We start from the raw sequence: 25,457 nt of genomic DNA, 5'->3' as shown, positions 1-25,457 counted from the left end.
ATCTGAAACTGATAGGCTTATCTCCAGATCTGTCAGTCACACGTACAGCTTTTCTTTTGACATAGATTCCCAGTAAAAATTACCTTTAGAGTTATGTGTATGATACCTCCATTTAAGTGTAACATACGCAATATGTAACAAATCAAATATCATATTCCCAATTACCATAAGATACTTCCTAAATGTGAAAATCCTAAGTGCAATTTTTTGAAAATTCTTTTTCTTATATGTGGTATAATATTTAGTTCTACGTAAAACATAAATAAAGACAGCATCCTTTCAAGAGAATGTATAATTTAAAATGAGAGTACAGAATCAAAGTTGTCAGACATAAGACCATGTGAGTTTTAGATTGCATTTGTTTTCAAAGTGTTTCTTCTGCTTTTGTTTTATTGGGTACCAAACAAAAAGCTTTCAAGAAAAGAATACTCATCACAATTTTAATGAATAGATCTGAAGCTCTGGTTAAGACAACCTTTTAGCGTTGCAACTGTCTGAATTACAAAAAGGAGTTTTATTTCATAGTTACATTCACTACACGTTGTGTTGCCAGAAGAAATACAGAGAATGAGGGGAATTGAAATGCAGTGCAAATCAAAGTCAGCCTGATTAAAGAAGATGCTAGGTCCACTTTTGAAATGTTAAAATTTGGATTTAGCTACACTACCGTCTCAGTTTCTCTCATTAGAAAGACATATATCTGATACAACTTAGAAACAGTTATCTGTTATTAATTATACTTAGTTGTTCTAGTGAGTCCCAAGTAGGGATTCAAGCTGGATTAATCCAGAAATAGTATCGTCACAGATTTGGGATTCTGTCCTGAAGAGAAGAGGGCTCCAGAAGAGCTGAGTGATTTTCTCAATCACCTCTCCCTGAGTTCAAGGCCAGTTTCCCCTGGCCAGAAAGAAATCAAGCCAAGTTAACAGCCAGACTGCATGGACCAACACAAAGCTCCTGACAAAGCTCTGACACGAAAAGAAAATGTACTAGAGGTGGAAGCAGGGACAGGTGACCCAGGAGGAACACCGAGATGCTGTCTAAGAGCTCAAGGACAGGGTTAGATAAGCCAAAGTTTATCTGGAGTTGGATCTGATTAGAGACAGGGAAGCAAGAAGGGTTTCTATGCACACATCTTCAGCAAAAGGAACACTAGGGAAAATGTGGGTACACTGCCGGATGGGAACAGGCATCTTGTCACAAAGACACCAAAAAGGCTGAGGTACTCAGTACCTTCTTTGCCTCAGGCTTTACTGGTCAAACCCTGCCTTGAGCAATCCCAGGTCCCTGACACCAGTAAGAAAGAGGAGCAAGGAAGACTTTACCGCTGGTGGAGAAAGGCCAGGTATGGGCTAAAAAAGTGGACACTGAGGTGGATCGAGTATGCCTGAACCGTCAGCTTGAAGGGCTGGGGTTGGTGGGATGAAGGACGACAGGGATGCAGTCACTAGTGGTGCATTCCCCAGTTTTGCAGCAGGTTCAACGTCTTCACAACTTCATTAATAACTTGGACGATGGGACTAGGTGTACCTTCAGCGTGTCTGCAAATAATGCAAAACTGAGATCGACGGGTATCTCACAGGGTTGTGCTGCCACTCAGAGAGTGGCATTTCTCCATGCTGGAGAAATGGGCCAACGGGAATCTCATGGAGTTCCACAGAGGAAAACATCCTTCTGAGCCCGGGGAGGAATAACCTTGTGCAGAAGTTCAGGGTGGGGGTCAACCAGCTGCAAAGTGCCTTGCAGAAAAAGACCTGGGGACCCTGGTGGACATTCACTATGAGCCAGCAAAGCACTCTTGAAGCAAAGACAACAACATCCTGGACTGTATTAGGAAGACCATTGCCAGCAGGTCAATGGAGATGACTGTTCTCCGCTGCCCAGTACAAGTGAGACACATCTGGAGTCCTGGGCCCAGTTCTAGGCTCCCCAGTATGAGAGGATATGAGCTTACTGGAGCAAGTTGGCCTTCACAGCACTATGATGCTGAAGTACTGGGAGCACTGTTCAGCCTCGAGAAGAGAAGGCTCAAGATCTTACCAATATCTGTAGTGTGGGTGGGGGTAAAGAACGCAGGGGATGGAAGGGGTAAAGGCAGCAGAGACATGATCTTCTCAGTGGTACCCAGTGTCAGGACAGGAGGCCAGAAGCACAAACCGAAATACGGGAAATTCTGTTCAAACAAACTTTTTTACTGTGAGAATGGTCAAACAGTGAAACAAGTTGCCCAGTCTAGTCAAGAGGCGGTGTCCCTGCCCACGGCAGGGAGGGTGGATTAAATGATCTCTAAGGTCCCTTCCAGCCTAGGCCATTCTATGGTTCTATGAGATCTTCATGCCTGGAGATGTTCAAAACCTGGCTTGTGCTTTATGCCAGGGAATGAAATCTGCTCAAAGCCACAAAAGAAAAAAAATAATAAACAGCAGTAAATCTAAGCCTATCCCAAATTCAAGCAGTGTTAAACATATTCACCAGAGAAAAGGCAATACCAAAGAAAGAGTTTAATCATTTTCTGGTTTTATGATTATCTTGAAATGAAACCAAAGATGATGGAAATGAGAAGAGAAAGAAAGGGCAGTAATATAAGCACGCAGAACCTTTCCAAAGTCCAAATATCACGCAGCTCATGGAGGGCTGGGGCTATGTATAGGCCAGCAACAGTTAAGGGACTGAACGAAAAATGGTAGTTTTTAGCAGGCACATCAGGGGATACATCTCATCTAATTTTGAGTTTCTAAAAGTACATGGTGCTACCAAATCTACAGCACCTACACCTCCTGAGTTATCATGGAAACTCTCCAGATACTCAGTGGAGAGAAACACCTTTCGGTATATTGCTTCTAGTTTAATTTCAATGTCTTATTCTGGAAAGAAATTAAGTATATCCTCAGAGTGCCTTTCCACTAGCTACGGAGGTAAGCTAGATGGCTGTCTTGGATGCAGATGTCTAAATTTGGACTCCCATCCGTCATTTCTGAAATAGAATTTTTGTCACGTAAAATACATTTCCCGAGTGCGTTACGGCATGTTGTGACACAGAGATTTGTCACTGCTCATGAGATGACCTGTGTATCTACTTATGGATTTTCCAGTCATGAGTAGTGCTGCCATTGCAGATGCATAGGAACAGAACTTTAATACCTCATTCTATTACACAGTCCACAAAGCAGATGACCAGGGCCCTCAAAATCAAAAAAGAAACAGAGCTTATCAGTAACCACAACGTCCTCCTATGCTTGGAATATCCAAATTAATACCAACATATCAATAGTTTATTTTTGCTTTTTTAATATTTACATATATATTTAAAAAAATAGATATTTCGTAGTAAGAATTTCATTAGTAAGAATTTCATTTTGCTTGCTATGATGTAGCTTTCGGGACAAACTTCTCAAGTTCATTCTGTATATCCTCATCTCTTTCTCCTCAGGCTGACAATTGATGCTGAGTGTCAGCTACAGCTACACAACTTCCCAATGGACGCCCATTCCTGCCCCTTGGAATTTTCAAGCTGTAAGTACTGTGCTTAGAAACATCCTTTTTCTGACCCACACTGAACCGTTCACTATAAATTTATATTCATATACTTCTAGTCAGCAAGGGTTGTGTTCTTAACTAGACGTAGTCCAATGGTTTTCAGTTTTATTTTGACCTTAGTTTCACGAACATGGGTCATATATGTTCACAACTATAACTGAGGAATGCTATATTAAAAATTATACAATTTCTGGGACCTATGTGATTAATTTGTGCTTATATCTTAGCTTAACAGTAGAAATTTTTACTTTCGGCATCAAAATCTCACATTCTAGTACCTTCTCTCTGCTCATGGGTGCTCTACTATTGCAGTAGTTGGAGTCAAGACTTGGACATTTTGCAGTCAGGTTGAGGTGTGAATTTCTAGTCAAGGTGCAGAGATTCTGGCCATATTGAAGGAAGGGCAAAATTACATCCTACTGGGTACACGAGAGTGGGAAACTCATTCCTGAAAAATTTATCTCAAACACTGTTTTAATTTATAAAAAAATAAATAAGATGTGACATTAACTTCAAGGCACTAGTAAGAAACTTGAGAAACACGTAAGTTAATTGCAATATGCTTCTTCAGTTTGTTCCAGAAATAGAAAATAGTATTTTTACTCCCCAAAGTACACAAAAACCCTAGCAATGACTATGAAACATGTATTTTCCATTGCAAAAAGATGGCTACCCAAGAGAAGAGATCATTTACCAATGGAAGCGCAGCTCCGTGGAGGTGGGGGACACCAGGTCCTGGAGGCTTTACCAGTTCTCCTTCACAGGACTGAGAAATACCACCGAGGTGGTGAAGACTACTTCAGGTAAGCCAACTGCTCTCCTTACCTTCAGATTCGTGTAGGATTTTCTTAGCAGAAAGCAAGAAAAAGAAAGATATCTCTGCTTAGAACTTAGCATTGGAACTTCACTGGGACCATCCAGGCTGTAGCATTTCTGAAGGAGAACTTGCAGGAAGGAAAATAACCTATTGTCTATTGGCCCTTGCCTTCCAAGAATTACCTACAACTATCTGGAGAAAGCCATTACTACGAGGGGTGAGCGGGCAAAGGATCTTTCTGTTCTACAGGATACAGCACAGCTGAGCCACCACACAATCATCTGACACTGCTTTGAATATTTTACAATCCCCTTGCAACTTCCAGAAGCAGAAAATAGACCTGCGCAGAAATGAAACTGGAAGTCCCAAACTCTTTACCGTGGCAGCTCCAAGTTTATTTTGTCCCTTAAAAGAGGGCACATTCAAGTCCCATTAAAGAGAACAGCCTTGCGAATCAGTCTCAGATGATTTTCCTGCATATTTCTGTCTCCTTGGAAACAAGTAATGGAATTTAAAATGATAAACGAGGAAGTACTCGGGGTTTAATAAAAAAAGAAATTTTAACTCTACTAACTAAGCAGGAAAATACATTCTTTCTGACATATAGATTGTTTTATTTCACAGTGGAAAGAAAATCAATGAATATGAGAAAGGATGTAAAGAGGAACTGCATATTAATATTCTTGTATATGCATGATATCCCTTGCCTTCGATTTCTTACTTTAAAAAGAATGGTGAAATGCAAGCAGGTTTTTCTTTTCAGGTTGCTTGTGATTTTTAACTCATTTTATTGTTCTGGCAAGTACATTGATTTGAACTCAGACTTCTGTATTAATTCTGACTTTAGAAATATCTCCATACATTTTATTCCTAAAAAGGTCAGCATTGCTGATATATTCCAAAGGAGAGTGAGACACACTGGAGTTGAGAGGAGCTCGCTGTGTGTTACACGGGAGCGCAAACAAAGAGGTTGAAAATGAATTCAAGTTCCAACTCCTGAATCACCGGAATTTAAGCATCAGTGACATGTTTAGTCTTATGAGCAGGGCAAAAATGGAATGTAGCCACGTTTGCCTTATGGCATCTCTTGCCATTTCAGCTGAGGAAGATATTTAGTCAGCTACTCGAGAAAGCATTTGGCCTTTCTCATTTTCCTGGGAAAATAAAGGTGTAAAGTAGGACAATGGAGCAGCGTGTGTGTGAGACGTAGTTGGTAACAACCACCATTACACACCACACGGTGGAATTGCTCCCGAAGTGAAAATCTAAACAGAGCAACGCATCTCACCTCTGGCTGCCCCTGCAACAAGCAAAGCACAAAAGGCACCAGGTGAAGCCAAGTGTGGTCTGGGGTCTCATTGAGCCCAAGAGGAAAACTGATTTTAATTCAGGCTTAATTTGAATTTCTTTTATTTGCTCTTTTTCTTTCCTTTTCTGCTTGAGTCACTCTCTGTCAAACTATTTTTTTTTGGCAGGGGGAGCAGAGGTAGAAAAAAATAAAATTTTAATATACTACAAGCCTCAGATTCAACTGATTTGGTGTATCCTGCCCTGGTGAATCAAAAAAACCTCTCAAACCTTCTGCTAATGTGAAGAAAGTGCATATTGGGAAACAAACAGTAAAACACAGAAAGCAAAAAGATACTTTTCCATGCAAAGGAAAACTATAGCTATTCAAACTTTTAGTACTCACCTGGAGTACTAGCATGTTGCATTAGTAGTTTTTAATACAACAACACATACCAGCCCTTTTAATTCGCGCTTTTTAAAAAAAAAATTTTAAAAGGCTTTTTTAAAAAAACCCACAAAAGTAATTAGTAGCTAGCATGTACTTTAAAGTGGCAAAGAGCCACTCTAGTCATCACTTGATTCCTAAGAAGCAGCTACTCAGCCTGCTGAGCTGCTTTCAAAGACTTGCTGAGTATAAAAACTTGGGAAAACGTCCCATGCGTGTAGTCATTCTGCTGCAGTTACCTTACTTGTGATCTTCCTCGCTCCTCTTGTTTTTTACGACCACAGACACAAGAAAATAAGATTTTGATCTTAGGTCCAGTATCTAAATAACCAGAAAGTGGAAAAAAGACCCCAAACAAACAACAAAGCAGGGACTACCATGAGTCTGGTCTACCGCCTACAAATATTTTGCTGACAGAGCCTAAAGACTGTTCATTGCTTACCTAAGTGCCTTATTAGCATACTGGGAACTACATGAAGTCCAATATACCTCAGCCAGACCCATGTTCTACTTAGAATTACTCTCTCACATGCATAAATTTTCAACAGTTTCCTGAAAAGAAAAGAAAGATATTCCAAGCTTACAGATTAGCACCTACGGGCAGCCTGAGTACACAAGTGAAGTGTTTGAATGCCCATTTAGCCAAAATAAGTCTTGAGACTTTATGCAACTGGTTGCAGTGCTGCACAGGACTGAGGTACAGACTGATGACAGCACCACTGCCAACGTCTTGGTGGGGATATGAGTGGAAGAGGCAACTGAAAGATGTTGGAAAGAGGACTACACTACCTTCCAAGAACTCTTCCCCCAAACTAGATTTAGATGACCACAGAAATCAGAGGAACGCAAGAAGGGGCCATCAGAGGATATGAGGTTGAACAGGTACAGAACAGAAGGAGCCTAGGAAAAGGGTTACGGCATTCGAAACTGGAGCAAACGGCCCATATCTGCATTTGCTCCATTTCCAAACAAACTCGTTTCCAGCTTCACACCCGTGAAGGTTAGAGAAGAGAATCAGGAAAGATGGCTGAGGCTTGGCCATCACAAACTTTGTTACCCCTCTTTCTGTCACACCATAGCCAAACATTTGAGAGCTGGGCTGAGTTATGGACAGAGAAGGACAAGAATTCGTCCCTTTCTGCCCATAACTTTCAGTTCTCTGCCCATAAGTTTGAGCGTGAGCTTCATAAGATCTGATGGACTTGGTGGAGTGTCTACTGTTATCTGCTGCTCTTCCTCTGCATGCGCTGAGAAATGTACGATTAACTGGAAGGGCCAGATGTTGGAATTCTGCCCCCAATCAGTTTGCAAATCCTGGTTAAGAGCAGAAAAATGCAACTGGAATATTACAAACCTTCCTGCCCGGTTCTCTTATCTGAAGTGAGTCATCGTGAATTGTCAGCTTATCTCTCTCCAAACTGAACTTGGACACGTCACTCAAATTTTCTTTGAAAGTCACAGACCAAGCAATTAGAAATTACTTAGTTAATAGAATTCACTGTCCACTAGTAGCAGGGACTGTTAAGAAAAGTTAACTCTCAACCTTCTGCCCTACGAACATTTCATTAAAATCCGTAAATAACCTGTACATATTACCTGTATATATTTTTTGCTTTTCTCACTACAACTTGCGCTGTGCAAACAGCAGCGGTTTAGTTCAGTTTATATGCAATCAAGTGCATGTGAAGATAAATTATAATCTGAGTTATACAAACTACTACAGTTGACAAAACACGCTTACAAACTGAAATGGGTTTAAGATTTACTGCATTATTGAAGGATGTCCATAATCACTGAGCAGTCATTACAGAGAAAACATCAGGTTTACAAAATCCTACTTCAAATCTAATGCCGAGGTTCCATAGTAAAGCCAGCTGCTTTAGCAACGTGTTCAGTGTCCATCTTATACTTCAGTTATGTCTTCTGTTATTTAAAGGTGTGTGATTTATTAATCAGATGGCCTGTACACGGGACAAATGTGAAATTAAATGTGGCAGACCGCGGACACTTAGCTTAAAAAGAAGAAGAGTTGTATCACACAATAAGCATCAATAATAAAGAGAAGAAACTCAAAAAAGACTGCTCTAGCACAGGATGTACTCTTCCATCCTCCCTATTCTCATTTAGTATTGCACAATACATTGAAATCAAATTAATGTCAGTTCTTCTTTTCCGCTTTAAAAACTGTTCTATATTTAATTTGCGGATTAGAAATAAGAAATAAATTAGGTGATAAAATAGTCCAGCAAGTCCAACACTTGTGAATCATATCAGCCAATGCTGCTGTTCTTCACTTTTTTAATGTTAAAAGGAAAATACTACAGAGCTTAGCTATAGTCATATTATAAAACAGAAGTTGTCTATTGCTTAAGAGGGACTTCAAGGAAGTTTTTCGAGGGTACTCTCTCAAATCAGATTTTACTAGTGAGAAAGATTAATTTCTGATTTTTCTGATTGTTACTGCAATGCAACTAGTGATACACATTTGCAAAATACAACGCACGAGTGGATGACCCCGATCAGGGACGTGTTTCACTTTGGGAACAGGAAAATAGGAAAACTCCCCAATATGTAATTACTTACAATTAGAGTGGAAGATTGTGGGATGGAAATAACCAAAGGCACAAATATACAAAGGTCAGTAGCTGTGTAAAAAAAAAAAAAAAAATTCCATGGACTGTAGCAGTCCACAAACACACAAGGACAGAGAATGTGATACTGGTTTGGAAGAAATACTCCCTGTTAAAAAAATGGTGTCAAATGGTTGCTGCATTCTGTTTGATTAAAATAAAAAGTTCATTTTTAAGTGCAACATTTCTGGAAAGACATGGGAGTACACAAGAGTGTAGTAAGTAAAAGGTTTAGAAAACACGACCTACGAAAATCAGAGGGTTTATGAAATCATATGTCAGACCAGGAGGAAACAACTGGCTTATATCCTGCAGTCCTTTCCATCAATAAGTTTCTACGAATTTCATAAAATTAGTAGGCAAACCACATTTCCACTCCCTATTCCAGTGTTTTTGATTGTACAAAACACTGCGCTATGCAAAACAGTTTGTGAACATGTAATTATTCAGGACAGATGGAGCTTCTGGTATTCCCAGTTCATTTTTGTGACTGGGTAGATCCTTTTTTAGACCAGACGTTGCCTGTTGCTTATTCACAGAGCCCATCCTGCATTTTTAATTAGATACAAAGGCATTATAAGACCAATCAATAAATAGCAATTCAACAAGCTGCACACGATACACGAGACTGGTGAGCCAATATTGTAAATTCCTTATTTTCTCGCCGTTGTGTTTTACAGAGCTGCACAGTAGAGACAGCATGTTGCTCATAACTGATGTGTTAAACTGGTAATTAAATATTTTTCTTGCCACGCATCTATTAAGCCACATAAATAGATCTGAGTGTGGTTTCTGTTCTATCAGGAAAATGTGCTTAAGGCTATTATTTTGTGGAAGAGGACATATCTGCAGACTTTTACATTTTAATGCCGCATCATCATGAATGGAACTGCTGGCAAGCATGCAGTCTCCAGAGGTTTTGTGATGCTCAAAAAACCCAAGAGTCTTCTCCCTGGGCTTCTTTGTTAAGTCAAAATATGATATGACAAGGGCATATCATATTTGAAGATCCATGTTGAGAAATAGCCTCACATTAAAAAAATGGCTGTAGGTGGATTTCCACTGTGCCGAGAAACCCTGACAGTCCCATACAGGACTCCAGGTTCTACTATAGAATCACAGAATTCATAGAATGGTCTAGGCTGGAAGGGACCTCAGAGATCATTTAATCCAACCTCCCTGTCATGGGCAGGGACACCACTTCTTGACTAGACCAGGCAACACATGGGGACTGAGCGGGAATTCTCTAGGTTGATTGCAGCACATGGTTTCATCAGAGAGAGATTCCCCCTTGAGAATTGAAAACATTCTCTGTCAGAAGATTTTTGATCTAGGTACAAGATACTAGTGTTGCACTTTGCTTTTGGTGGACTTTAAACTTCTTTTGTATCCTGCTTCAGAGGGCAAATGGTGACAGAAGTTTTAAACTAGAAAATCCAGCCTGCTATTAAATTGTTCTGTTTATTCTCTTTATGCTTTAGGAAGATATTTATCTCAATATTCTTGTTTTTTAAAAAAATATATTAAATTATTTCCTTAAACATACTTGCTGAAAGAATACTGTCTCCGTAGGACAGCGAAACATTTAAAGCAGTAGGAAGACACGATGGACTGAAAGGCTTATTTTTAGGTTTGCTGCCTCAAAGGAAATCCTTGGCTCTAAGCTTGGCTCTACGGATATTTCCTTAAGATAACCCTACAATATAATAACTATAATAATATAACAAATAATAATTATACCTTAAGATTTTACTCCTAATATCAATATTCTTGTTACCTGTCCAGAAAGAGAGGCCCAGGGAATACTTTTGCTTAATAAATTACTCTGTGGGCAGGAGGGGGATTTTTATTATGGTGGTAGCTTGTAACAGTCTGATAATGCTGTCTGGGAGTCAAACCAGGCTAAGGTCACTACACCTGCATATTTTTTGAATCATAATGAAGAACAATGATTTATCAAACATGAATAATAATCTTTCCTCAAAGAATCCAGATATCTATTCATTTATCAAACCACAGCAATTGATAAATACTTGCTGAACTTACAACTGTTGAAAATTTTGTTCATTGAAAAATAATTACTTTATGTTTAATGATCGCGTCTTCAAAGAATAAAGGTGTAGTACTTTCCCTCCCAGACCCACTGTACACTTCACATTTTCACATCCAAGTCGGTTAATTTTGCAGCTAGTGAGTTATTTATAGATAAAGTCATGATTGCATAAATGAACTGTTGGTTCCTCCCTGTCCTGCGGACATCCAACATCCACGTACGTGCACTTTTTTCAGAACTGCAAAACCAGAACACCTTAGAACCATTTATTCTTACATAAGCCCTGTGAGGCAGACAAGGTGACAGGGACAAGCTGAAGGCTTCCTGAGAAACTGGACACTGAGTTGCAGACAAGGAGGAGAGAGGCTCTCTCCTGGAATTGCAGGGAAGGACTTGAGTCAACTGCATTCAGGTCTCTTCTGTACTGCCTGCTTCAGCCCTTGGCAGCCCACCAAAAGACCTGGGAAAAATCTGCACAGTTGCTTTCTCACTGTCTTTATTCATCCAAACAATCTCTCTGTTCATCAGCCATCATCTGGTCTGTAGTTGTTTTAAAAATCACTACGGACCCTTGCCTGTGACAGCAGAGCAATAGGAAAATCCCTGCCACCCTAACCATACCAGTTGAGGAGCAGGGAGTTTAACCCAAATGACATATCCAGCAAGAATACCTGCATACCCAAGTCATACACATCCTTAGCTAGTTTTGGTCTGGGTTTCTGATCCATGTTCAGTTACAACCACAATGAAAAGGCGAGTATAGTTGCACCTGTGTGAAATTTGTTTCCATGATGCTGAAGGACTCCTTGGAAAGAGCTCGATGGCCGTAAGAACCACCGAGCCAGGGCAGGAGCGCCAGAGTCATGACTGAGCATTGAAGGGCCATCACCTTTCTGGTCTTAATTCAAAAAAGTCAGAAAGCAGAAAGTCTCCTTAGCTTTGCCATCTCTTTCAGAGTGATGGGCTAGATCTTTGTGGTTTAGCACGTAGGAAAAACAAATCACTATTGCTGCAGAACCAACGTGTTTAGAATTCTTACAGATTGAAAGAATTCAGCTTTTCCATTTGTTTTTGTGTCTGTTACAACCTCAGGTTTAGGCAGTCAAGTTCACCTGCTTCTAGCTAATCATATAAAGAGCTGAAAGGCTCTTTGATGATTAATTTTTTTTTATCTTTTGAGAGAGGTTAAAGGCTTTCTTAAAATTCCAGTGGCACTAATACCACCCTTTTTTACTCTCAGTTTTTCCTAGACTTAATGTCAACTGAGTCATCTCAGCAAAGGGAAATCATGGCCGTCCCTGAAGAAAAGGGTTCTTGGGGGCTGGAATCTCTTTCAGCTCTCCCCAGTATGACCTCCCAGTTGAACAAAGACTCTGGAGGGTCAAGTTTATTTTTCTGATTTTGTCTTTCTGAAGGTTGGCCACATCTGAAAGCATAGCTCGCTACAGTTTAAACTGAGCTTTAGAAAGGCCAGGTAAGGATAAAAAGGCTTAATATACAAGTAACCAGAGAATAATGGATAATGTGGAATCTCACAAGCACTTCCACAGGACCTACTGAAGGGTAACTGCAAAACCACAGATGTCCAAGGCAAGATTGGTTTTGTAACTATAGTTTTGCGGATGTAACAGAACAGTGGCTTTAAAAAACAGCATTTGTTCACTTAATAGCAAGAAAATAATTAGACTGTTTATGAAATTTAAATGCTTTAAAAACAAAGAAAAAGTATAATTTTGAATATTTATAGTTTTATGACAAAAATCAGTAAATCAACAGAGTAGGTTTATGTCATAAAGCCTTTTCTGCAAGTAGCTAAGCATACACATTTTTGTGATGCCTCTGGTGCCCCTATGAATATATTTTTCGAAGTACAGATGACCTTTTGAGGCACAAAGCATGTTAACTTCCCAACTCCCTTTTTAAATCCCTGCTCGTGAGTGAAATCATCACACCCCATCCATCGACTGACTTGCACGGAAACTGTTCAATATCATGAAAGAAAAAAAATCACTGTAATTCCACTCTTTGCAACAGGAGCTTGATCAAATTACAGGGAACTGTGGTGAGACAACTTTGCTTAAAAAGAATTAGACCCAGTGACTGAGTGGGTAAAGAACGATGCGTATTCACAATTATTTCAGCATTAAAACAACATGTTAATATTAAGCCTTTTTTAGAAGAGTTCTCTTCATAGTGAGTAAGTACGTTTAAATTATTGACGTAAATAAATGTTTTATTGGGCCGTTTAAATAATTAAACGTAAGCAATCCTGTGATAAATTGAAAGGCTCCCGAGTAGCGCAGCCTTCCAGTTGTAGAGTTACAACGTGATCCCCATAACCTGTACATGGATTGGCACAGCACTGACGGTCTATTTCCTCACTGATGTTTCACTTCGACACCCTTTACGCCTTCAAAAAAAAATGTTTGCACTACAAAGATTTTAAGATAATTTCTTTCACTTCCCCCCCCCGTTGGTCTTAATTTACTCATAATCTTTCTGCTCTTTCAGCAGAGAAAACCAAACCCGTTAAGGATGTTTGAAGGTGACGGCAGCTTAATGCTAATGATGCTCATAGCGTAGGGATGGTTCGTTTGAAATAAGTTGGGATTTGCCGGGGGCCCGTTCATGTCCTAAATAATAAACATATGCCTCTAAGGCTGTTCTTACAGAGTTAAATCCCCTCAGCTTCAAGTGCAATTTCTAGCTTCTCAATCTCATGTCATTACATAGCATTTTTGTGTAACCTACTTAGCCAAGATGCTGGTTTTTTAGGGGAGGCTGTCACTGCATTTGAATAGACATAATTGAAAGGCTGAGTGGAAGTAAGACATAGAAGTTTGCATAACAAGACTATCCAAGTCAGGCAGCATCGACAGGAGCTACTGATACTCAAATCCAACCAAATATCCCAGAAAAAGCAAATGAAACTAATATAACACCACTAAGTTCAAAAAGACCTTCCCAATGACTCTGGATTTTTTAATTTTTTGTATCAAACAACAACAACAAAAAAAACAAAAAGGGGAAAAAGAAAAGAAAATAGACTAGGGTGTTAACTGAAAATGTGTACAGAATGTACAAACTTGTAAAACCCTCTGCAGTACCTCGTGATTATAAAACGTTCTACTTACATTTTTAGATACATGTTATCTACAACTCCATAAAATCATCCTATAATGTTGTCAACACATTCTCACAGAGGAATATGGCAGCATAATGTTAAGCACGGCACTAATGTTCAAATATTTGTCATTATCATTTTATGCTTCACAAGAATTAACTCTCCTCATTTTTTATTGTTAAAACAAATTCCGACTTGTAAATAGCATGTGTTTTAACATCGCCTTTTTAAACAAGGCATAATCGTCCCCATTTTGACGTACATTATAGAAGCTATAAATATGCCACTTATCTCAAAAAAGTGATACAGTCTATTAAGTGAGTTCTTTGCTACTCTCAAGAAGACTGCATAATTAAGACTAAAGAGCTGCAGGATAAAATTTATGTAATAATACTTTGTCGTATCGTGCCCTACATAAGAGAATTTTAAAATATTTTTCTAGATTTATGCGTAAAGTACTACAACACCCTTTGTGTGTCTTAATGCTGGTGACTAGAAATGATGATGAAATCGTCAGCAGACTGCGATTAGTTTTTTCTTGCACATAGTTATAAGAATGAAGTAAATTATCAAAGAACTTGACTTGTGTAAATAATTCTTGTTGATTGAAACTCTTTCAATCTTAAGAATGAGAGTTTGAAAAGGAAGTAGAGTCGTACCGCGTAAGTAACAGTTATAAAATGTTGCTTCTGTTCTGTGAGCCTATAGGGTAAAAAAACGCCCAAACTCTCTTCCCTTGATCCCCTCCAAAAACCCTAAAATGAGTTTACACCCTGTCCATTCAAACTGCAGAGAGCTGTAACTATCTGACCTTACTTATCACCCCTTCTCTAATCATACAAAATACAAAAATATATCCTTATAAAAGAGCTGGTCGTGATTTCTTAGGTTATCTTCTGCTGCTATCTAGTAACATCTATTTAAAACCAAAACATGGCTGAACACTTCCAACTACTTTTTTACTTCATCAAAATTTCCTTTCTTATATCAGTGTAGCAAACTATCAATGTAAATTGTTTTTGTTCCCTCTTATTATTTTAAATTAATAATTTATAATATTAACTGTTGATGCTGAACTTCCTGGCAGCCAGTTGATCCAGGACACCACACGTGGTGGTGCCTATTCTGTGCCGGAGGATGAAGAATTTTAGACTTGCAATAGTTAGCACAGCTCAGCTCATGTTCTGCAACAAGTCAAGGTAAAAGCAACCACAAGCAGACATTCCTCTGCTGAGTTTGTCAGTTTGGTGCCCACCTCTTCTTCACTCGTTAGCTTTACAATTAACCACACCCCTGAAGCAAAATGCTGTGCTGATGAGCCTGAGGAGTTGGGAGGAAAAAAAAATCTCTACCTCTTATCTCTTTCTCTCTGATCCATCTCATTAGTAGTGCCACATTTTTAAAAGTTCAAAATGGACTTTTTTTTTGTGATAAGAGATTTTATCTCAGGAGAATTAAGGAAGAAACAGGAACAGTTCTGTGAGCAGAAGGTCTGATTCCTTCTTACTTTGCATGTCAGAGCAGAATTCCCTACTGTCTAATGAACATGTAAATGCTAATTTAAACTTTCTCAGCAGCTGAAGCATCCCTCACAGGCGTTCTCTAAGTCATTTCTCTGGAGTCTCACAAGAATTTATGTCTCAACCTTTCTTTGGAGGAAGAGGGTTTGGAGTAGTCGATGTTGTGAAGTAGGGTAGCATTATACAACAGTTCCTCAAATCCCTATACCTGTCTTTTTGACACTTTGCAACATCTGTCTTAATGGTCGTAAAAGATCACTATTTTCAGAATTCTAAACAAGTAGTGCCTGAAATAATCTAACCTTGATTTCTCTTAGAGGAACAGGCTAAAAAGCTCTCTAAGTTTTAACAAAAGTTGCTTAAACACTACAATTTTGAGGCTTATAAAATAGGGCTATTCATTATTAGTTTCATTTTTAATTATGTTTCTCAAGCCACTGTAATTTCAGCCTCTGGATGGGATTCAAGCTCTGTGAGTCAAAATATCCCAATGAGAATAGTGGGAATTAAGCTGAAATCAGGAAATAACTGAAATGATCTGAATAAAGTGTTCAGCCTAATAGTTCTACAACTACCTTAGGCACAGTTCAGATATACGGTTTGGATTTGGTGTGTAGAATTAGTGATTTTGTAATATATGCTGAACTTCTGCATGAAGATTCTCAAGGAGACTTGAGAACAAAAATTTTCACTGAAATGTTCTTAAAGATTTGACTCTAGCACCTCTGAAAATTAGGAAATTCAGCCCAAGGTGGAGTTTTTTTGCATACAGAGTCTACCTACAGACTAGGTTAGTTAAATGAGGGAGCTTTATCCCACCTGTACTAGCTGAAATCTGTGAGAAATGTATGATAATTGTTAGTATGCCTATCCGAATGCAATGCACAAAACTTAAAATAAAAAAAAAAAAGGAAAAAGGAGCCCTGCAGAAAAGAACAGGGAGGATTATTATATTTGATATGGCAAAGTTGTAATTCTATAATTCACTTACTTGGTACATGTATACTTAGGGGATACAAACTCTTTTTCCTTGTAGATATAATTTCTGTGATAGTGGAATTTTGACCCAAGATCAGGGTTGCTAGCTCATGGTAACACAGCTACAGGAGAAATAAATATTTTCGCATTGAGAGCTGCTGGGAGAACTTTGTTTACAGTCGCGTTCATACTTTCAAACGTTCCCTTTACTTAAAAAGATGTTCGCATGGAGTTGTTAGGATCAAGAAATGGAGCAAACTACACCCGTACAACATGTATATTTCAAAACCTACCATCAGTCATCTTCTTTTGAACTTATTCTACTTCTAGAAATAATAAAATGTTTAAAATTCATCTGGCTGGGAGCTGTTGGGATGCAATTTGAGAACACTGCTGTCACTTCCAGGGTAGTCATGACAAAAAAACCCACAACCCAAACCCCTGACTTCTCCTTTTCACTCTGCTGAGGTATTTTAAATGCTCTCTTGGCTCTGGCTGCTCTTTCTCTCCCACCCGCCGTATGTGCGCATGAATGGCAAAGTGCTTGCTGGGGAACGGGGCCAGCAGAGCCGAACCAGAAGGGAGCCCTGCTGCTGGGCACGGCGCCTGGAGGAGTGATGCATTTGCCTGGAAGGAGGGCTGCTTTCTTCAGCGAGACTGGATGGCATTTCCATCTCCATATCCCAGCCCAGAAACCCACGAGTCCTTTCAAAGCAAATACTGCTTCGTTGGGTGTAAGAAATTACTGCTTGCAACTTTATTGCTTTGCCTCTTGGGCTTTGAGGATCCTTCTTGTAAGTTGCTCCTGGGACAGCACCGTGCCCTTGTGGCCAAGAGGCCAATGGGAGCCTGGGGGGGATCAAGAAAAGTGTGTCCAGCAGGGCTGGGGAGGTTCTCCTGCCCCTCTGCTCTGCCCTGGGGAGACCACCCCTGGAATCCTGGGTCCAGTTTGGGGCTCCCCAGTTCCAGAGAGACAGGGACCTACTGGAGAGAGTCCAAGGGAGAGCTACAAGGGGGATCAAGGGACTGAACATCTCTGCTGGGAAGAGAGACGGAGAGACCTGGGGCTGTTCAGCCTTGAGAGGAGACGGCTGAGAGGGGATTTATTAACGTAGAGAAATATCTGAGGGGTGGGGGTCAAGGACAATCTCTTCTGAGCAGCGCCCAGCAATAGAACAAGGAATAATGGGTTTAAGCTAGGAACATGGGAAGTTCCACCTCAGCATGAGGAGAAACTTCTTCCCTGTGCGGGTGCCGGAGCCCTGGCCCAGGCTGCCCAGAGAGGGTGTGGAGTCTCCTCCTCTGGAGACTTTCCAACCCACCTGGACGTGTTCCTGTGGGGCTGCCCTGGGTGACCCTGCTCTGGCAGGGGGTGGCACTGGATGATCTCTGGAGGTGCCTTCCAAGCCCAACATTCTATGATCTGAGGTAGCATCATGACTGACTTTGTCTCATAGAGAATATCTAAACCAAGCTACTCCTGCAAGATACGAATGACCACTGCATCATTCCTGCATCCAACCAATCATCTCAACCTTTTATAATAGCAACCTGCACAGAAAGATAAATGCAAAAACTATTCGATGACTCTTCTGAGCATATTAACCTTTCCTGGTGCCTAGCACCAGCTGCAGCCTTATCTCTCTGTGGAGCTAGAAATACAGCAGCTGAACTTCTAGAGAAGAATGTAGGAGGCCTTAACAAAGATCTAGCTTCCAGATATTTCATATTACATCACCAAAGTGCAGGGTACGCTCCAGCCTGTGTGGTGAAACTCAATCCACAGTCTCCTCACCGCAGGACTCCAGATGCATCCTTCTCTGCACGCCACACAATGTTTCAGATCCAGAATTGCCAGTTCATTTTTAAAAGCTTTCCAAGACATATCATTTTCAAATGTTAAAAGATAAAAGTCTTAGACACAACCCATGGGATTCACAGGGTTATCACCTTCCTTTTAAGAAAAGATTTCAGGGGTTGCCCTTCCTGGCCTGAAAACGTACAACGTGATGGTATTCACACTGCAACGTGGAATGGAGACAAGGGAACCTGTTTTGTAGTAGCTGTGAATGTTATTCTAAAAATGTCTATCTGAGAAATAATATTCTTCATGGGTCTCCCTCTTGAAAAGGGCAAGCCATTTAAATACCTTGTAGGATTTGGGCTAGAGTGATTACACACACCTAGAAGCTCTACTTTTATTCCTCTGAAGCTAGTAACTGAAAATTCAAGATGGTATCTGTAGTCTTTAAAGATTTTGCTACATCCTAAGCTTGATCTGTTTGACTTCAAATGGCAGTAGTGATTATAAATCATTCACGATTCAGAGTTGTCTCTTCTGAGACACAATCTTCAACCTAAGCATCCTCTTCATCCCTATTCTTCCCCTCAGGCCTGTTGCACGTAGGCTTGCAGCCCATCTTACTCTCACTCTTGGTATTACATATAATTTTAGAACGTCATCTCGTTGTTTGTCAGTTTTCGTAGTTTCTCTTTCTTGCCGTCTCTGACGCCTTCTACTTTTTTAACTTTATGTTTATTTACTATTTCAATCATACTTTAGTTCCTTCTGCTCCAGTGACTTTATTTCTCTTGTGTTCTGCTTTTTAAAGTAATTTTTTTCCTCTTCTAATAGCTGAAGAGATTCTGTGTTTGATAGCTTATTTTTCTTTCTTGCAATGATTTTACTTTCTGCCTGATGTCTATAATATCCTCCTAGAAAGCTCAAGAGGTTGAAAATACACCCAAACACATTTGCCATCTCTTTTCGTCGCATATAAATAACTGTTCTATTACAGCTCGTTTTTTCCATTTCATTTCCTCACAAATCACACTTTAGACTATTTTGCAACACCTACTTTTGCCAGGAGATATTTCTCCTGCTCCACAGTAGCTGTGATTGTGAACAAGATTAATTTGCACACTGCTGAAGGTTTGCACCTGACTTCTGGAAGACAAAATATCGAATAAATCGGGAGCAGGCATTGTCCTCAGGCAAACCCACTGCAGGAGAATGAGGATACTATTATTTACCTCTCAAACATTAGTCCACAAAAGCCTTTTCTAGAGGAACATCTCCAGTTGGAAAACAAATACCTTGTGATAGTTTTATTTAAAATCATTCTACGTAGTTATAAACCCCCACAAGCGTGATTCAGAATATCTTAATTTTAACAGTCATAGATTTGAACTTTGGAGCACTCATTGCCAGGTAATTTGGCAATCTCTTACAGCAAAACAGTGGATTTACCTACTCAAGAATACAGAACAAAATGCCTCTGAAATTCTTCCACATTTCTCAATGAAAAAAAAAGTTTTCAGAGATCAATGGCGTGCCTAGATGTTACAAAGTATGGTACTATTAAATCTTAGATTCTAATAAATTCTAATAGATTTTAGATTTAGATTTTAGATTCTAATAAATTTAAGTGTTGACAAAATGTTGAAAATAAAAGTTACTCTCCAGCAGGACACCCTAAATAGACATCCAGACTCTTCTCATGAGAATCATTCTAAGCTTCTAAGTGTGTAGGATTTATGATATTTTAAAAGCTTCTAAAAAGTCATGTATGCATGACCGTGCGCAATCTATTATTTATGTAATGTGCATGACTTCACGTCATGTGCATTACATTAATAAATGATTTTTTATTAAGGTCAGTTCACGGCAAACTGTGACTCCAGGGCTCTAAATCCTAGCAGTCACCAACTATCTCGAGGCAGACGCACACCTACTGGAAACACGGACATCAGAGGGAGTAATCTGCTCCGATACAGCCATTTGCACGTACAGCAGGAGAAAAGTACAGCGCATGTGGGAGAGAATGTACTTGTGAGACAGCACGTACTGCTCAGAACGTAGGTAGGCAGCAGATATATATTCACCCAGACAGAGACGGCTGTTCTTCCCATGCCTTCAACAGACCACGCAAGACAAAGCAAAATGCTTTGTTCTTTTGAGCAACGTAGACCTCTGCAATGGCCAAACACAGCATATTTCTCAAGAGTCCTGTCTTTCAGATTAGAAAACTGATTTGAGTCGCGCTCATTCTTTCAGGTGAAAAAGTGCTCTTTCAACCAGTCCAAACTGTGTCTGCTCTGCTATTGAGGAATTTTACAAGCCAAAAATCTGGTCAGGACCTATGAAACAAGCTTAAATACATCTATGCAGCCCTGCACAAATTTACAAAGTAGAATATAGGTTCTCCACAAGGACCAAACTCTGAGCATGGGGTAATCATGGCTTATTTTAATTCCTGGGTTTATTTGTGAGAGTTAAAGGCAACTGAATGCGACTTATTTTTGGAAGTTACATACCACTATTTCAGCTTCAATTCTCGGCAGCCGCATGTGAACAACTTGAGTAAAACAAGAAGTACCCCTTTGTCCATCTTTAAAAAGACACTAACAACAAGCCTATTGTTACTGTCGCTGTGAAACATCTCAGGGAGGGACTCAAAAATTAATTAGCTTTATAGATTATGGGCGTGTATGGGAAGATTTCCTGTACTTGATAGTCTAAGAAACCAGTACTTCTGCCAGGCAACTGTCTTGGAAAAAACCAATCAATTCATAAACAGCAAAATGGCATTACACGTAAGTAGAAACAAAAAATGACCTAGCCCATAAATGAGTAGTACTGATGCTGGTAACCCTAATGGTACGTGTGATACACAGACACAGCAACTCCTCCTGGTTTAACCAGTTGACCCGTTGATCTGTTAATGCAGATGAATGCCAAAATATGTTCTGGAATTCCTACACAAGCACTAGTAACTCTCAAGCAAGAAGTTAGCATTAGAACCCAGTTTAACAAGGTGTTTAAGCATCCTCTCTTCCCACCTGTGTATTTGGGCAAACGACAGGTTTCTGAAGAACTTACTATGTCAACAAGTCGAAGTGGAAGGCTCATTGGGAGGATTCCCTGCAGAATTCTGCAAGCTTTTCAACACTGAAAGCTTGTATGATAAAAGCGCGAATTTTTAAGCAACAGAATTATCTTTTGCTATGTCATTACATTTTAAGGCAATTATTCAACATAACTAAATAAGAGAAGTTTAAGATGCACTTACGTATTGCTTCCAGCTGTGTCCGTCACTGATAAAAGAAATAGAAAACTGTCTCTCTCAATGCCATAATCACTACCTGGTTTACCTACTTGCTTACATTTTAATTAACTACTAAATGAACGATCTGGTTACCCTTCAACTACATCGGGGTGTCCTCTAAGAAACAGGAATATCAGGAACTTCAAAATTACCATAATCAGTCAAGAACCCATATCATTTAGCAGTTAAACATAAATCATTAATATTATATAATTACATAAAATATTAATTATTTTTAAACACTCCCATTAAAGATTTCCATGTAAGCTGAGAGCAGAATCTGCCAGATGCTGTGAGAGCACACAGGGAGCACAGGTTTCGAAGAATCTCCATTGAGTAAAGATGAGTTGAGTAAAGAGAAAGAGCTGTCCTACAGCTCGACGGCTGTTCAGGAAGAGAGCTGGGACTTGCCTGCTGGTATCTTGCCTGCTGCTTCCCTGTCCTAATCAATAATCCACACTACTGCTTTGAGATATTTTCAGGCTATGTTGTTTTCCAATAAGCTGATTTACTTTATTAGTACCTATCTTTGTTGGGTTCCTGTGCTCAAAGTCATCTTCTTTCATTACCGAGCTGCCCTAGCTCTCTGAAGCCCATGACATTTGGTAGCTGATTGCACTTGAGCTCTGAAGAAAGTTAAGTTTGATCTGTACTATTTTCGCTCCTTGATGTTTTGCCTTCCAGGATCTCATACCCGGGTGAGTTTTAGTCTTTTTTTGGTTACTTAGATTGGTTTCCTGGGGGTTTAAAACTAAATATTCGCTGATGAAATCTTCTAAAATATTTAAAGGAAGCCAAAAATAAATGGAATTGAAGTCCTAAAAAAGAAAAAAAAGTAGTGCTGGAAGTCGAGCAATAAAGCATGTTGTATTCCTCCCAGCATCCCTTAGGCTCTTTGTTTATGGTACTGTCTTTCCAGTAATCTCCCTGTGCACTCAGTGGAAGTGAGATGCTGGTGTCTGAGTGGTACTTTCTTGTATAAATATTTTCTTCTGCTGGGGGGTGAAGACAGAATGAATCTGTGAAATCTGTAGCTCCCTGCAGAACATTGCCTCCATGCAGTCATGCCTTCTCCCCTCTGGAGAGGAAGTAGAAGAAAACATCAAGTTTTATTGCAGCCTCAGGTTATGTAATACTGTCTCCTGGCTCTGAAAATAACTGGCAACATCAAGATCAAAGATTAAATGTACTGTATCCTCAAATTCCTCTTCTCTCAGAGTGAAAAGCTTGCAGAGGAATTCCAAAATGACCTTTGCTAGGGCAGACAATTTATAAAGATCTAAAAGTAAACCTGAGAAGTGGTGTTTTGTGAACTGCTTTAGTCCTGTGCAGTCATTTCAGCAATGAGGACATGCCCAAAGCTGGTTAAACAGTACTAATTTCAAGGGAGCTTACTAATGTATCTCTAAATCTGCTGTTATTTAGACCAAAAATGTTAAATACTTTCTTTCTTCTACGGTGCCATTCACCAAATGGGCCTGTATCTAATGTTCCAACACTTGAGGAAGCCTATGGCAGAGCACCTGGATGGCATGTGGGTCCCTTGCTCAGCCAGCACGGGAGCGGTTCTGTCCACAGACAGAGCCCCAATGTCTAAGATTAGCTGAGAGGACACCATGAGGGCAATCGGTCCCCCTAAGACCTGAATCCCTCTGGGCGTTGTCTGTCTCTTTTGACTGACCAATTGTTTTAAACTCTGTTATTTCAGGTACTTCACGTTAGCAGTTTTTAACCTTGGCCTCAAAGCGCTGCCTTTAATGCCGTTCCTATTTTCACATTTTACACTTATCTCACTACCCCTGGAGCTGCCCACACTCACTTTTCACACAAACCCTTCCCACAGTTGTCTAGGAAGTCCAAATACACAGTCCCACGATAAATATAAATGTTGTGCCTTGCCACCCCTCTAAAACAAAACCAGCCACCAGTTGGTGCTTTTTTTTCCCCTGATGCAAACTCTCAAAATTTTTGACGATGAAATTCCCACAGCTTTGACAATTCTTATTTTTATGCCGTTTTATAATCCTGATAGGATATTTGATCTCAGGTACCAGGGAATTCCCCATTTCATACTTTGAAGTGGGGAAATAAACCAGTTATATCCAATTCTTCTCCTATGTAAGAGCAGCCAGGGTTGGATGTTGCCAGGAAGTGGACATACCAAAGGGATTCCTCGAAATGACTGAAATATAATAGAATATATTTCTTACTTGTGCACACTGGTGATTTTCCTGTATCTCAAAGCCTTTATTACTGCAATGTTAATATGTCAAATAATCAAAGTTAATCAAGTAATTGCTTTAAACAAGCACAGAGCCCTCAGCTATAGGTGCATCATTTTTCTCAAGCAGACCTGAAGCATTTCCTTAGGTATTCGAGTAACAACCAGACATCCAAAAGAGCCAAGGGCACGTGATGCCTGGCTGTGTCAGGCACAGCAAGATTTCTAACAGAACAGCACCCCAGCCGGTTGCGTTGCCTGGAAATTGTGCTTCTCTGCTTTCTCACGTTACTTGAAATTTCCGACATCCTCACATTTTCTCAACTCTTTGTTCCAATTTTCTCTTGCAGTAAGTCAAACAGGTTATTTAGAAACCTAAGGGCTCCTAACCATTCAGAGACGAGATGCTGAGCTTTCATGCTGGGTTGATGCTTCCTAGGCAGGAAGGGAGTGGGAAAGGGAGCAGAAGGTTCTATAATTTGCAGATTATTTACACACTGGAGCATAAAGGTTTGCTCACAGCAGTTGCAACCTATTACATCGTGCTGCTGCCACATCTGAACACTAATCCCGCACACTAGAAATCCTCCTGTGCTTGCTAAGGCCGGTGTAGTAGCTTAGTTGCCTTCAAAATCAAAAGAGATCAGTCATTTTTAGTTATGTGCCCAACCAGGAAACAAATCCTATGTATGTATATAGTGTCAGTAACATTCATCTTCCCTTTAATATTTTTGGTATTCATAGATAGAACCTTAGAAACCCGCACACTGAAGTTTACGTTCAATCCCTCGATACGTTTCCACACTGACATTGTTCAGCAACAAAACTTTCTCAGGGTGAATCTTGTCTCTGTGAATTGAAAGGGAAGGTGGAAACGACAGTAATAGATTTTAATTACTGTCCAGTGTCATTACATTCTTTCCTCCTATAATTAGAAACTAATGAGAAGTGGAACACATTCTGTCAAACGAATTGAGAAAATAGCACTTCAAGTGGAATGAGTGGCCGAGGACCAAACAAAATGCAGAACTGCTGGGCAGAAAGTCATGTCTCAGATGGAAAGTCATACAATAAAGGATTTTCATTTGCTTGGATGGCTGTAACGATCATCTCATTTTACAGGATTTTCATCAGCTGAGGTTGTCATTTCATACAAACATAAACTAATCTGTGTGCTCTTCTCCCTGCTCCCGCAGAAGTCAAGGTTTTTCGTGTCCGACGCATTCACACACAGACATGCACGACCACACACGTTACTCTAAGGAGAGTTATAAAGGAAGACTCTTCTCCCATCCCCTGTCCTGCTGTGCAATGTACATCCTCTGGGATGCAAATTGCAAACTTGGCTTGCAGCTAAACGAATCCCAGAAATAATCTGATACAAATGAACTACAGCGCATGCATTCTCAAAGTCGTAATATTGTTTTACCTCATTACGTAATCTATAATCGTGTCTTAGAAATGAATATTTAGAACCGGGGTGGAATCACAATTGCTCTGCTCTATCAGCAACGACCACGAATCTCCCCGTTCTTTATGTAATGCCCAGACAGAGCAAGTGCCAACAGTCAGGTAGAGCCTGGCACTGCTTCCAAGTGCTTCAAGTCTGCCTGAAGCCATGCGATGCCATGGCAGATTTTCCTCCTTTCTTTGCCCTAAAGGCTAAACATTCACTGTATTTTATTTCACATTGTGACTTCCCTATGACACAACAGTGGTATTTGGCTGCTGAAC

At 39.9% G+C, this 25,457-nt stretch overlaps 1 protein-coding gene across 3 annotated transcripts in view; it reads left to right on the top strand.

Annotated features, from left to right (window-relative positions):
- The window catches only part of GABRG2 (gamma-aminobutyric acid (GABA) A receptor, gamma 2), a 43,675-nt gene that overhangs the window by 3,635 nt on the left and 14,583 nt on the right, over positions 1-25,457 (top strand). For all 3 annotated transcript variants that reach the window (XM_009870016.1, XM_009870008.1, XM_009870024.1), the window contains exons 4-5: positions 3,431-3,513; positions 4,203-4,340. In XM_009870016.1, coding sequence (XP_009868318.1) covers positions 3,431-3,513; positions 4,203-4,340 — 221 coding nt within the window. The remainder of the gene's footprint in view (positions 1-3,430; positions 3,514-4,202; positions 4,341-25,457) is intronic.

This window comes from Apaloderma vittatum, unplaced genomic scaffold, assembly GCF_000703405.1.
Source record: "Apaloderma vittatum isolate BGI_N311 unplaced genomic scaffold, ASM70340v1 scaffold11100, whole genome shotgun sequence".
Classification (NCBI taxonomy): domain Eukaryota; kingdom Metazoa; phylum Chordata; class Aves; order Trogoniformes; family Trogonidae; genus Apaloderma; species Apaloderma vittatum.
The sequence above is the reverse complement of the archived record's forward strand: the minus strand, read 5'-3'. Positions and strand labels throughout refer to the sequence as shown.